Here is a 13305-nt window from a genome sequence, read left to right as displayed (position 1 = left end):
CCAGAAAGTATACCCTCCGGCATGTAAATTTAAAATATGAGTCACAGATTTAATAAACAAACGAGAGTAACTACAAGAACCAAAATTTCTACTTAAAACACATGCATTAAAAAAAACCTCACTATTCTTCAGCACCAGAAATGAAAAAAATGGCTGCAGCAATAGATTCAAGAAATCACCTGAGTTATAATGTTTGGAAGCATGAACAGAGGAAAACGAAGCACAGCAAAGAGAGAGAGCGATGTAAAAGCTCGTGCAGGGGTCAGGTCTCCTCCAAGCAATGTGAACACACCAAATGAAACAATAGTCACGAGAACAGGAATGCTGTTCAGTATGAACATATTCAACTGCAAAACAAAGGCAAAACGAATCAAAAGTTACAAAATAAACAATCTTAAGAATTATAAATTAAAATATTCAATGCAATTTATGCTAATCATGCACGAACATTTCAACATATAGCCACTCCCACAATTCCAGTGTTTGAAGAACTTGAAGAAAGCTCACAACAAGATGATCAATATAAACACAAAAAGAGAAAAGTGGTATTATGCTGTCATACCGCTCCCAAAAGCTGTGATTTCCGGAACCAAGATAATTCATCATCACGTACAGTTTGGACCTTGGACTGGAAACTGTTTTCCCAAGCATAACACCTGTGGCATTTTGGTTTAGTACAAATTGCCTGCAAATTGATAACCATGCATCCCAGAAAAAGAATTGGTTTATAGAGTTTCTTACTTTACTGTATCCATTGCAGCTAAAACCTCATTCATAAGGCCAATTCGCTTGTCAGTACGATGCAGACCTTCCTTTGTCAGCTTTTGCATTTTGCTTATAATAACAGTCTGTTTTAAGACAACAGAGAACAAGTTAAGGAGACGGAGACGAAGAAACGGCAGCCTTTAGGTGTGCAAACGAACAAGTCAACAGTGGAGAGCAATATGAAATACAAAGGAGAAACATGAGGAGTTATAGAAGGTACGTGGACCTGTAAAGGGAACATAAGGACCAACAACAATGCACCAATGAGAGAGGCAACACCCAATTGTTGATAGAGGAGAATCAGTGCTACAATTATACGAAATGGAGCCGACCACATGGTGTGAAGTGATTGGCAAATTTGCTGCCACAGAGAGGGAAAAATTAGTACGAAGTACATCTGGTCGATTAGATAATTAATATTGATACCAGGCACAGTTTAGAGGAAAACATTAAACAAGACCCAGTTTTAGTTGGCATAAGAACAAACTATATAGAAGAAGGGAAAATCCAACTTCAAGACCACATGCAGGAAAGCAATCTTAGACCTAGCAAACAGATTCAGTAGATCACATGCAGGAAATCAATTATAAGTAAATGCAACTTTTTTGACCAAAAAGTAACAGTGACTGTAAACATTCAAAACCACCTGAAGACAAAATTGAACATTCAAGCCCAGACTTAAAACTATGAAATATACCCGGATATTGAGAAACATGCAAAATTGATATCAAAAATATGACGGGGATACCCACCTGAAGAGATTCAGCATCAGTTGTCATTAAGTTGGTTATCTTTCCCGTTTGAAACTTTCTACGGCCTTCATTAGTTAACCTCAACGATTTGCGGAACACAGCAGCAATCTACAAAAGGAATAAGTCATCAACAGGAAGACCAAGTTTGCAAATCACCTACGTTCAAAATATCTTCCATTTTGTACAAACGCAGCTGCATTACAATATTTTCACTAGCAAAGCATGAACTGAATCAGAAAGCTGAAATTGTATTCTCTAATGGAAGGATCTGAAAAAGGTGAAATCTCCAGAAAGAAAAGACAGCATACTAAATCATCTGAAACAGCATAGTGCTTATGGCACAAACTTAGTTATGCATCATATATAGAAAAGAAAAACCATGTTTATAAGATATACTTATTCCTAAACAAAATATTTGTAATCATGACTTTCAGCAAACATATCTGCACAGGTATTTTCACCCTAAAAAAAGAAACGGCAAATGACGAACACCAGGTTGAAAATTGGAAATAAATTGAAACTTAAAATTTACCAGAGCAGATCTCAATCGGTAACCAACACGCATGACATTCTGGAAATATTGAGCTTCACATAGCACCCCCAATACCTGGAAAAGTTGTCATCAATATCAATCACTTGATGAATCCATAGCTTTTAAGTCTCACCCTAAACTACATGAAGTCAGAACCTATTTAACACACAAATATTAAGAACTTAAGAGCAACAAAATTTAAAAGTAGCATTAGGGGACATCTCCTTTGTCTATTATAATCAATTTAGAGAAAACTTAGACCCAGCATACAGAAGTAGCAACAGGTGTCAGTTTACCAACTTGATACGTCTACTATGGACAATAATTAGTCAATATCATGGAGAAGAATGCAAAGAGAGAGAGAGGACTTCAGTTCATACCACTCCAACAAAAATTGAGAACGCGTAGATGTAACCCTTCCAAGCTGGCTCATCTTCTTGCATTGACTGCATATAGTTTGAGGACAAAAATGAGAGATATTTGTCAGATAAGAATATTGAAACAATAATAGAAGTCTGAATCTACCAAGAAAATTTGGTAGATATGAGCTCGACTGTGATCCATGTGAAATAAGTGTTAGAAGATAATATGTCAACTAAATTCAAATAGCTCACAATTAGTACAACAATATAAAAAAAGAGGGAGAAGCACAAACCTTTAAGAGTTGATTCAGTAAAAGAGGCCCCACAAACTGTGAACAGTCATTCCCGATCTGTGCATACAAATGTAAATAAATATGTGTAAGTACAATGAACCAGTTAAAAAAAAATTGAGAACGCACGACTTCCTTCTAATTGTCTGTCACACCATGTGAATTTTAAAGGACATTCTAAGGAATAAAGATTATTCAACATGACATGGCACCAGTGACCATTGTACTTTAACCATGTCATTATAGTAAAGAGAGGAAAGACTTTGGAAGCACGTATCAAAGAGGAAACCCGAAGGAGGCAGAAGAAAGTACCTTCCAAAATCCTCCCCACCAAAACCTTCCTCCGAGACTATTGTTCAATGCTCTCAACAGCCACGGTTGCGGTTTTTGCAGTTCCTTATCCCAGGATTGCTGGAAACTATAAAAGGATACATAAATTATCAAAACCCCATGTCAGATTTAAGCAGTATTACGAGATTTAAGCAGTATTACGAGTACCTCATGAACAGAGTTTCAGTCTGATCCCAAGTGTCCAGATGCCACACATCCTTCTCTGTTAGAGGCCTTTTAGATCCCAGAGTCATCAAGGGATTCATCCATGAGAAGAAGATTTCTGCGGCCAAACAAGGAAATTAAATGAAGGGGATCGGGTGAATCACAAAAGATGTCTAAGAATGGAGTGTGAAAAACACTGCAATGTGGCAATATAGACTACGCTATGTCTTACAGTCACAATCAGTTTTTAACAGAACTGAAAACGAAATCTATAGCCAGTCGACTTTTAATCTTCAAATAAGGAACAAATGACCAGTTATCAACTAGCCACACTTGAAATATATTTCTCGATCCATGGAAGTTGTAATAAGTTCTGAACATATACAAAATTAGGTAACGCAGTAAAAATGCAGGAATGAGGTTACGCAAGTCTGCAAATTCTGATTAACGAAAATAGTGTAAACTGACTTACTGTCAAATATATTTGCATGCCTCTCTGGGCATATTTGTTGTCCATCAGAAATCTCTTCATACTCATAATCATCAACAGTTTCATTACGCACTGGCATGTAGCCAGGGTAAGGATCCAAATTGGGAAGATGCATAAACAAGAGGATTCCAAACAGAACCTGAAGTAAAACCAAAATTCACCCTGATTAGACATAGCATCCAATAAAGATCTATGACAGCGCTACGCTTCTACGATTTTGGACTCTCGAAAGGAGGCTAAGTGAGCTAACCTGAGATGCCACCTCACTTGCGTAGAGATACAGTACATAACTGCAATGAAAAAAAAAGCATGAATTCACCCTGCTAAACCAGGCCATAAAAGAATAACAATGACTAGCATAAAACCGTATAACTCCAACATTAACTAACCTGCTATAGAACTCCTTGACTGAGAGAACAAGATTTAGCAAGACAGTATCCCCCACGAGAGCATATATGACAGCAAACCTGACATACCACCGGAGTTCACGGATGTAAATTTTAGTTTCTATAAAAATCATGACCATTGCAGATCCCCAAGCAAAAGCTTTGACACCCAAACCGACGGCCTGCCAAAGAAATCACACACACAAAAAAAAAAACACTATCTATTAGGCAAAACATACATACGACTAATAAAATACGAAAATATTATAAAACGAACAAACAAAGCAGCACCTCAAAAGGAGGAAGCCCGGGTCCATCCAAATCCAAAACCGAAATCCCCATGATCAATCTGAACAAAGGCTCAGCAGTAGCATAAGTAGCCAAGAGACCCAAGAAATAGTTATACAAGTTTGACCTCAAGCAGAACCTCTCCACCTTGTGATCCTTCAAGGTGAGCCATATACGATACAAGCACAGAACCAACAGAACCAGTTGAGAGATACTAAGCACAAAAGAGTCAGTAGCACAAGGGGTGTATGCACCAAATGCATTAGCCACTTGCTTTGTCCAAACACCATTAGCCACCGGCTTACAATACCATTCAAACAGCTCAAACCCCATCTTGATCTCTTCCTGCTCCCTCAGACACAGTGCATCACAAGTCACCACAACAATTCACTACCCTGCNAAAAAAAAAAAAAAAAAAAAAATCATAAATCAATCATGATGTGCTCAAATGAGAACAAATGGACCCAGAGTGAGAATGATAATAAAATAACATTCCTAAAAGGGGGATATCGCATTTAATCAATTCCAGAGAGCGCAGAATCATTAAAAAATAGAACAGTGACAAGCAATAAAAGCAAGAACAACAGAGCAAGATTGAGAGAGAGAGTTCAATCGGTCCACACCAACCAACCAAAACTTTCATACGAAAAGACTCTGCATTTAAGACGATATCTCGTAAAAAAAAAACGCGATTTTTAAAATCCACAAAACTAAACTATCAAATATCAATCCCACTCTCTCGGAAAAAGCTGCAACGGAGAAAAAGAAGGAAACCTCAAAAAAAAAAAAAAAAAAAAAAAAAGAGGCTTTTTTTTTTTTTACCTGGAGAGATTTGGCAAATCACGAAAAAGCTCAAAAGGGATCTTTTATGTACTCATATCATATGTATGTATGTATGGCCCTGACTCTGAGAGAAATATAAAAAAAAAAAAAGGTGCCTGGGTGTGTGAGTGTGTCTCTTTGTTTTTGATTCCCTCGGAGAGAGAGAGAGATTGTTGAAGAAGAATGTTAGAGAGAGATAATAGGGAGAAAGAGAGAGTGATACGTCACCTCAGAGAGAGAAGCGAAGATGTAAAATATATGGACGACAGAGAGAGAAGCGAAGGTCTTCTTTTTTCCCCCTCAGAAAAGAAGACAATATTAACCATTTTACTTAATTAAAACTAATTTTTTTTAATTCATTTCCTTAAAACTATTCTATATGGCTTTATTATATCAATATTAATGGTATTGACAGTGTTTTGACTATTGACCAAGCTTGATTTAATATAAGTACCTTTTGAGGAAAAAAAAAATGGTATTGTATTATAACAGTTTGGTTTTCTATTTCAAATTACATTAAAAAGCTATATAAATACAAATTACATCTTTCTATAAAATCTTTTTATATAAAGCTTGTTTTCAAAAAGTTATCTCTATTTGATATATTAATCTTAATTATTTCAAACAAAAAAGGTACAAAATAAGAGTATATTTTGGTTTTAAAAAATAAGAAAAAATTTGTCTTTCCAAAAACCTTAGTTATTATGCATAAAAAAAACTTTATTAACACTTCAAAATCAAAAAAAACAACGACGAAAATATATGGTAATATCTAAGAATCTTTTTATATAGGTTTTTCGATTAGACAACAAAAAAATTGCCTTCGATACTTGTTCAAAAACAATGATGTGTCAAACAAAAAGTTAATAAAAAACAAAGAAAAAAATTTTACCAAGAAAAATAAAACTAGTCGAAATTATTTTGTTTGGTGAAAAATATGTCATCATCTGTTTGTTTGTATACAGGGTTGTATTTACAATCTTATTCCTTTTAGGATTAACAAATTTTTTTTAATATAATAAAATTATAATTTTTTTTAATATAATAAGATTACAATTATCTTATGCATCGTTTTACCAAGCTTGAAACTGTGATTTTTTATCGTTAAAATTGACATGTGTCATGATCTGATGAGTTACTAACTTTGATATGTGATTTATGATCGTTAATATTTAACATGTGTCATGATCCGATGAGGTACTAACTTTGATATGTGATTTCTGATCGTTAAAATTGACATATGTCATGATCTGATGAGTTATTAAATTGGATAAATAATTGTTAAAATTGACACATGTCACGATCTGATGAGTTTTTAATTTTGATCACTGTTACAATCGGGTGAGTTACTAACTTTGATAACCAAACTTTATATAATAAAAATATATTTATTATTTTAAAAAAAAGATTTTTGTGGATAAAATTGAGTTTCTTAATTGTATAATATTTTTGTCATCTAGTATAATTTTTTTATTTTGCATGAATTTTGTTTCAATGCTATTTGACTGGGCTTTTATACTTTGGAGCTATGTTTAGAAAGATAAAATATCTGTTAGTAGAGATTAGTTGTCAAAAATACTTACAATATTTTAGACAAAAACTCGATTTTTTTTTATCAAAAACTGATATAAACTAATATAGTTCGTTATTTAAAATCAAAATTATGTTGAAATTAAATTTTAATTTTAAACTGATATAAACTCGATTAATCAAGTCACGTGATTTCTGATAAGGTTAATTCCAATTAAGCAATTATGCTGTTCACGTGCAATGAAAATACCCCAATAGATGTTTGGTTATAATTTCTTTCACCTGCACCGTTTCGTATCGTTAGTTTCTTGATGCAAAAGAGTTATTAGATATATTAGTTTATTTCGTGTGGCTGGTGTTCGACGAACAAAGACTGACCTGTTTTTTGTCCATACAGATTTCAAAAGGTTCTAAGTTCCAACACGTTAATCTAGTAAAACTAGAAAGTATCATATTCATATATCATATAGATGTATAAGAGGTTGATTTTGCATGCACTACAGACATATATATAATTGGTTTTAATAATAAGGAATGCTCCAAAAAGAAAGCTCCAAAAGTTTTTCTCTCGGCTGCCATCTCCCCCGGGGTTGGCAATTTCCGTTTGTTGTGGGGGGGCACTTCACCATGTGGTTGGTAAGGATTTAGGGGTACCTCCTTTAGGCCACGTACAACTACAAATCCCAAACTTCCCAACTTATAAGATCCCAAGTATAAGAAAATATAGATTTTAAGGATAATGCATGGTTGCCCAAAAAAAAGTATAATTCATATGGTGATGTAACTTGTATTTGGAGTAATCAAAAATATATCCCAAACTACGTTTATATGTCTAATAGCGTGATGGATTTCGTGCGTGATTTATTATATATGTAGTGCATGCAAAATCAACCTCTTATATACATCTATACTCAATAGGTTTACTAGATTAACATACGTGTTACAACTTTAGAACCTTTAAAATCTATATGGACAAAATAGATCAGTCTTTGTTCGTCTAACTCCACTTCAACTCAAATCTGAATTTTTATTCTTAACATAAATTAAATCCATGTCCCAAATTTATTTGGATCTTAAAGGAGGCTCGTCTCTAATATCTTTTTTATCCCTTTTCCATTTTTGTGGCCGCCATCACCACCTCTCCATCACCCATGATATGAATTGTTGTTTTAAATCGGATCTAAACCGTCTTGAATCTTGAAGTAGTGATATCATCGCTAGTTGTAATTCAATTAATTTAAATTATATGGCACGTAGACGTAGGAAAGATTATATGCTGACCAACGGAAGGATAAAGTAACATAAGGGAGTTCTTAGCATTTTGGTGAAAAAAAATAAATCAGAACAAAAGAAAAAATTTAAGAACCCCCTTATATATTATATTCATTTGTGATCTAAGAGACGATACGTGTCGGCATTGTATTGGTCTAACAAAAAAAATATTTCTTTCGTTCTCTCTCTCTTTCTCTCGCGATTGCGAGAAAATGAAGATTTGTATTTGGAATCGAAGGGTGTGGAGGAAGAGGAGATTGCGGTCGGAGGAGATGCTCATCATCGTGAATTGATGACTCGGCCGTGTTCCATCGTGATAGATTGAATCGTGAATCGGCTCCGAGAGGTTGTAGGAGAGGCGATTTGGAATCGTGAATCGTGAATTGGGAGTCCACTCAATCGGAAGAGATTGAATCAATTGGAAGCAGAGGGTAAGTTTCTCAATCCTAGCTTCATTGTTTTGCTTATGATTGTTGTTCTGATTTAGCTGCTCAGTTGAAATCGTTGGCTTTTTACAAAAGTTTTGATATAATTATCTCTGCATTTCTGTATCTAGGTAGTGTTTTTAGATGCTTTGAGAATAGATGCTTGAACTTAGAAGTTGCATATGGTACACTTTCTCGCTGAATCGGGAATGATGCATAGGAATATGAGAAGAAAGGTTTTACTTCTTTGGCTTCTCCTCCTACTCGGCGTGTCAACATCTTTTCCCCAGGCTAGTTAGGTTGGTTGATATGATTCTTCTCCGTCTAAACTATCTTCTGTTGTTCTTGATTCATCTATGAATTCTAGCTTTGATTTCAATATCATATGTGTCGCGCGATCGAGTTCTCTAATACACTCTTGTATATCTCTTTTTCTTTTCCCTGCAGAGAATTTGGTAATCGTGAGAANGTTGGTTGATATGATTCTTCTCCGTCTAAACTATCTTCTGTTGTTCTTGATTCATCTATGAATTCTAGCTTTGTTTTTATTCGTTTGTGTGATATTAATCTAACGGGTTTGTTCTCCTTTTTTTGTTTAATAGTTTGTAACTTGCAGGTGAAGTTCACAGTTGAAGAGCAACGGAAAATTATGGATCGTAAACACAACATCCGTAACATGTCTGTCATTGCCCATGTCGATCATGGTATATATTTATATATTTTTGTTTACTGTTATTTTTCTAATCGTTTCTCTGATGATTTATGAAGCTTTTGTGTTTCTCATATTCCTATGCTTTTATTTAAAAACGTGAAGCGTTTATAGTATTGTTCTGTTTCTTATACTTTGTAATGTTTTGATGTGCTTCTTCTTCTCTTTATTCATCCTGCACTTAGTTAATATCTTGTACGAATCTGATGTTATGTGTGAATACTTGCTCTTTGTTTAGTTTTTTAGTGTTTCTGCTCCTCTATGGAATAGTGTTTCTTTTAGTTGAACTTGAGAATTGTTTGTATTGGTTTATGGTGTCCTAAAGAAGTCCATTGCAGACAAAATCACAAAGGGTAAGCTATGTTATGGTTCTACCTTGACACATCATACAAGCTGAAAAATGTTTGTACTTTGTTGCAGACTGATCTTGTTGGTGAGCCAGAACTAGCTTCATTGATGCAGCTGATAAATGTAGGTTCTGCTTTTTTTGATTATTGTTTTCTCCTTGAACATCTATTTATTCTCTTTGCTCTGTGTTTAACATTTATGCTATGGTTATTGTCTCTATTTATTCTCTTTGCTCTGTGTTTAACATTGAACTTTTATGCTGTGTAAAAACTCTTAATCACCTCTTGTTTGTCTTAGGAATAACGATATGGGACTGCTATCACTCCCGTTGTTATATGGAGCAAAGATAAACGATATAATCATTGCTGGAGAATGGGAGACTGGTCACTCCCATTCTTTACTGTTTTAAAGAATGGTGGAGAAGTGTCACTCCACCATTCTCCAATGGTGGAGAAGTGTCACTCCCATTCTTTACTGTTTTAAAAAGACACTCAACCAAAACACAGCTTGTTTAAAAAGAGAACCTAAAAATTTGGCATAAATCAATATTACATTAATCATTTTCCCCATTTATGAATTACACTTCTATTGTAATATGTATTAATGTTTTTATTATGTTTTGTATGTTTGAAAATTAATTAAATGTAATATTTTCTATTTTTATAAAATCTTAAATGTTTATACATTTATACGACTTCTATTCTATTTAAAAATTTTAAATTTCAAAAAATCAATATTTTCAAAAACAAGAGACCCAAAATTAGAACCTATCATTAAAGAAGAAAATTTTAACTAAGAGATCATGGATACTTATATTCAAAACAAAACACAATTAATTCATAAAATAACCGAACAGTGTTTAATAACCCACAAATAAGAGACCACCGATAATGTCTCTCTTAAATATCTATCACATACAGCCACCGTTTCTTTTTATATGCTTTTTCGTCCACATTTCACACATGTGAAGATATCTTTGGGTTTGAAACCAACCACATCATGGTGTAAACTTTGCCACAACAAAAAAAAAGCAAAATGAGATTTGTTTTCTAAGCGAAAATTTGAGGACCATTGACTTACTCTCCCTAACCTAGCTATCACTTTTTCTTGATATTGATAGATACATTTTTATATCATATTTATAGTATTATATTGTTTGATCTTTTTTTAATTATTTAGTTGGTCAACAGAATACAACAATTTAACTGAAGTGGGTATAAGTTAGTTCAGCCATGGTAGTCAGCATATAAAATGAAACAATTAAAACTAACGTGGTATTGAACAAATAATTAAACCAAGTTCTCAAGCAAATTTGGTCCCTAACGAAACATCGGTTCATGAGCATGATGAATCACTTCATGCCGACCATGACTTGAATCAATTTCTAGACACTAATATCTCCACAATTCCGTTTGGACAACTAAACATTGCTAGCACTAGATATATTGGATAGTGATATTTTATTTTTTTGCAAAACATGAGTTTGAATTTGGATTGTAACGCAATGATACACTAATAAAAACAAAGTAGGTTATATGTTATAGTCGGATAATAATAGTTTTTTTTTACCCAAAAGAAAAAAAAAAGGTTTTTTCATCCGTCAAAAATTAAAGACTTTATTATGTAGTTCTTGCGTCAGACCACTGAACTTGAATCGGGGAATACAGAGATCTTGCTGCTCTAAGACCATTGAACTGAGACTAGCTAGTGTTTGTATTGGTCATAAACATTGTTCGCCATTTTCTTCAAATAGTTTTGTCTTATCTAGTCTGCTTTTATTGGTTTTAATTGCTGGACTCTAGTTTAAACGAAATCAAGAGCCCATATGAGCACGCATCTTTTGGCTTCGGAGATCACATCTATTTTGGTCATTTGTTTGCTGACATGTCAAGTGATTATTGGGATTTTAACACAGACGATTTCAAGTTTCAACGAGTAAGGCCCATTAAAACCTTTCGGGCTTTTATATCTTACAATTTCAAAAGAAACTAGTTAGAAGTAGAACAACTTGAAACCGGTTCTAAAACTCTTGAAGTCCCAAAACAAGAGACATGTGACTTTAATTTGTGCGTGTGGAAAAAAATAAACGGAAAACATTCCAAACTGTAGAGTGATAACCTTTTTTTTTTTTGAGGATAACTTTTCCTAAGGCATCTTGAACGAATTGAATGACATACGCTCTTAGACCTTCTTGAGGGTTGATAACTGAGTTCTTAGAGTTTTGGTGCAAAAAAATTAATCAGAAATGAAAAAAAAATGTAAGATATCCCTTTATATAAGAGACTGAAACTTGGTTTAAGAGGCGCTACGTGTCGGCGATTGTTGGGCGATAGAAAAATATTAAAGGGGAAAAAAATTGGGTATAATCATTTTTTTCTTTTTTTCTGTCTCTCTCTCTCTCTCTATCGGCTGCGATTGAAACCCTTGAAACGTGAAAAAAATTTGGGATCAGAAGCTTGAAGGTCGACTCGAAGGACCTGGAATCAGAGGAAAGTTTTGGATTCGAAGGGAATGGAGAGAAGGCGATTAGTAGCCCAACCGATTTGGAAGCCAATCGCGAAAGGAAGAATCGAGTTTCAGTTGGAGATGGATGCGGTTTGAATGTGGAGTCGAATAAATCGAAAGAGAGATGGAATGAATTGGAATCACAAGGTAAGTTTATGAATTGGAATTGTATGAATCGAAAATTGAGTATTGATTATGTGGCTCTCTTCATATTTTGTTGAATCCTTTTACTATGTGTTATTAAGTTGTTTACTTGCTAGTCGATGTCGTTTAGTTTGATACCATTTCCTATTTCTTGTGGTCTCAAGTAGATGACTTGTGCTTACTTCTTGATTGTTGCTTTTTTATTTGCACTACTAGAGACCAAATCGAACAGTTATGTGTAACCCTATAGCTTGTAAAGACTCGTTGTTTTTGCCATATTTATGTGTTGTGTAAATGAAGGAAAGACGTCCTATTTACCCCTCAAAACTACCATATCGTACCGAATATCCCTGGAACTTTGACCTCCTAATAGAACCCTTTCCATCTTATATCCTCTTTCTATTTTCCCCCGAATTAATACTTCTATGTCTATTTCCCCATCCGTCTGGGTTTACACGGTTTTGTTAGTAAACCCGATAGAAACCCATCTTAAACCGGTCTGGAAGCAATTTATAACCGGATAACATTTAGAACCCGACCCGATTACTTCTTCTTCTTTCTTTTAAAACGAAAACCCCCAAATTCTTACTCCACTAAGAACCCTAAAAATCTAAATTGAAAAGATCCAAATTTCTGTCTTTTTCTCTCAAAATCATGAGTAATATTTCTGGGTCTTCGAGTAGGTCGACAAATGTCCGCGAAAGAGGTAGAGTTGTTGGTGTACCTAAGAGATGCTGGTGTGGAGAAGCAATTGTGGCCAAAATGTCAAAATCCGACCATAACCCAAATCGACGATACTTTCGTTGTGTGTATGCAACTGGAAATAAGGTAATACGAAGTAGAACTTATTATTTGGCTTATGAATATTGATAAGGTTCTAAACGATAACCAAATGAATTGTCCATGGTGTAGCTTATGAATGACAATCACGTTTTCAAGTGGGTCGATGAGGCTTTGTTGGATGAGGTGGAGGCAATGAAAGAGTTCATATCAGAGACAATGAAAGTTGAGAAGAAGATGCAAATGGAGCTTGAGAAAGAGATATTTGAGAGGATTGAAGATGTAAAAGCTGAATTTAAATTTAGGATGAATAGGATGATAATTGTTTTAGTATTAGGTTGTATGATCATATTTGGTCTAGTTAAGCTAATATGATGACATTGTATGTTGTTTTCTATGTTTGTTTTGTA

At 34.3% G+C, this 13305-nt stretch overlaps 1 protein-coding gene and 1 long non-coding RNA gene across 2 annotated transcripts in view; one reads left to right on the top strand and one right to left on the bottom strand.

Moving 5' to 3' along the window:
• The window catches only part of LOC104781864 (ABC transporter C family member 2-like), a gene marked incomplete in the record, with an annotated part of 12294 nt that extends 6937 nt beyond the window's left edge, over positions 1-5357 (bottom strand). The window contains 15 exon segments of the mRNA XM_010506635.2: positions 180-347; positions 563-656; positions 742-848; positions 992-1126; positions 1518-1625; positions 2050-2124; positions 2430-2495; positions 2705-2761; positions 3014-3119; positions 3200-3314; positions 3669-3825; positions 3937-3976; positions 4076-4254; positions 4364-4755; positions 5183-5357. Of these exon segments, the coding sequence (XP_010504937.2) occupies positions 180-347; positions 563-656; positions 742-848; positions 992-1126; positions 1518-1625; positions 2050-2124; positions 2430-2495; positions 2705-2761; positions 3014-3119; positions 3200-3314; positions 3669-3825; positions 3937-3976; positions 4076-4254; positions 4364-4693 (1737 nt within the window).
• LOC104781862 lies at positions 8045-10074 on the top strand. Its single transcript, XR_766953.2, has 5 exons — positions 8045-8415; positions 8541-8708; positions 9012-9113; positions 9539-9589; positions 9764-10074. It is a non-coding gene; the product is annotated as an uncharacterized LOC104781862 (long non-coding RNA).

The sequence above is a fragment of the Camelina sativa genome, chromosome 4 (assembly GCF_000633955.1).
Source record: "Camelina sativa cultivar DH55 chromosome 4, Cs, whole genome shotgun sequence".
NCBI classification, from domain to species: Eukaryota; Viridiplantae; Streptophyta; class Magnoliopsida; order Brassicales; family Brassicaceae; genus Camelina; species Camelina sativa.
Note: the sequence above shows the minus strand (reverse complement) of the source record. Positions and strands in the feature narration are given on the sequence as shown.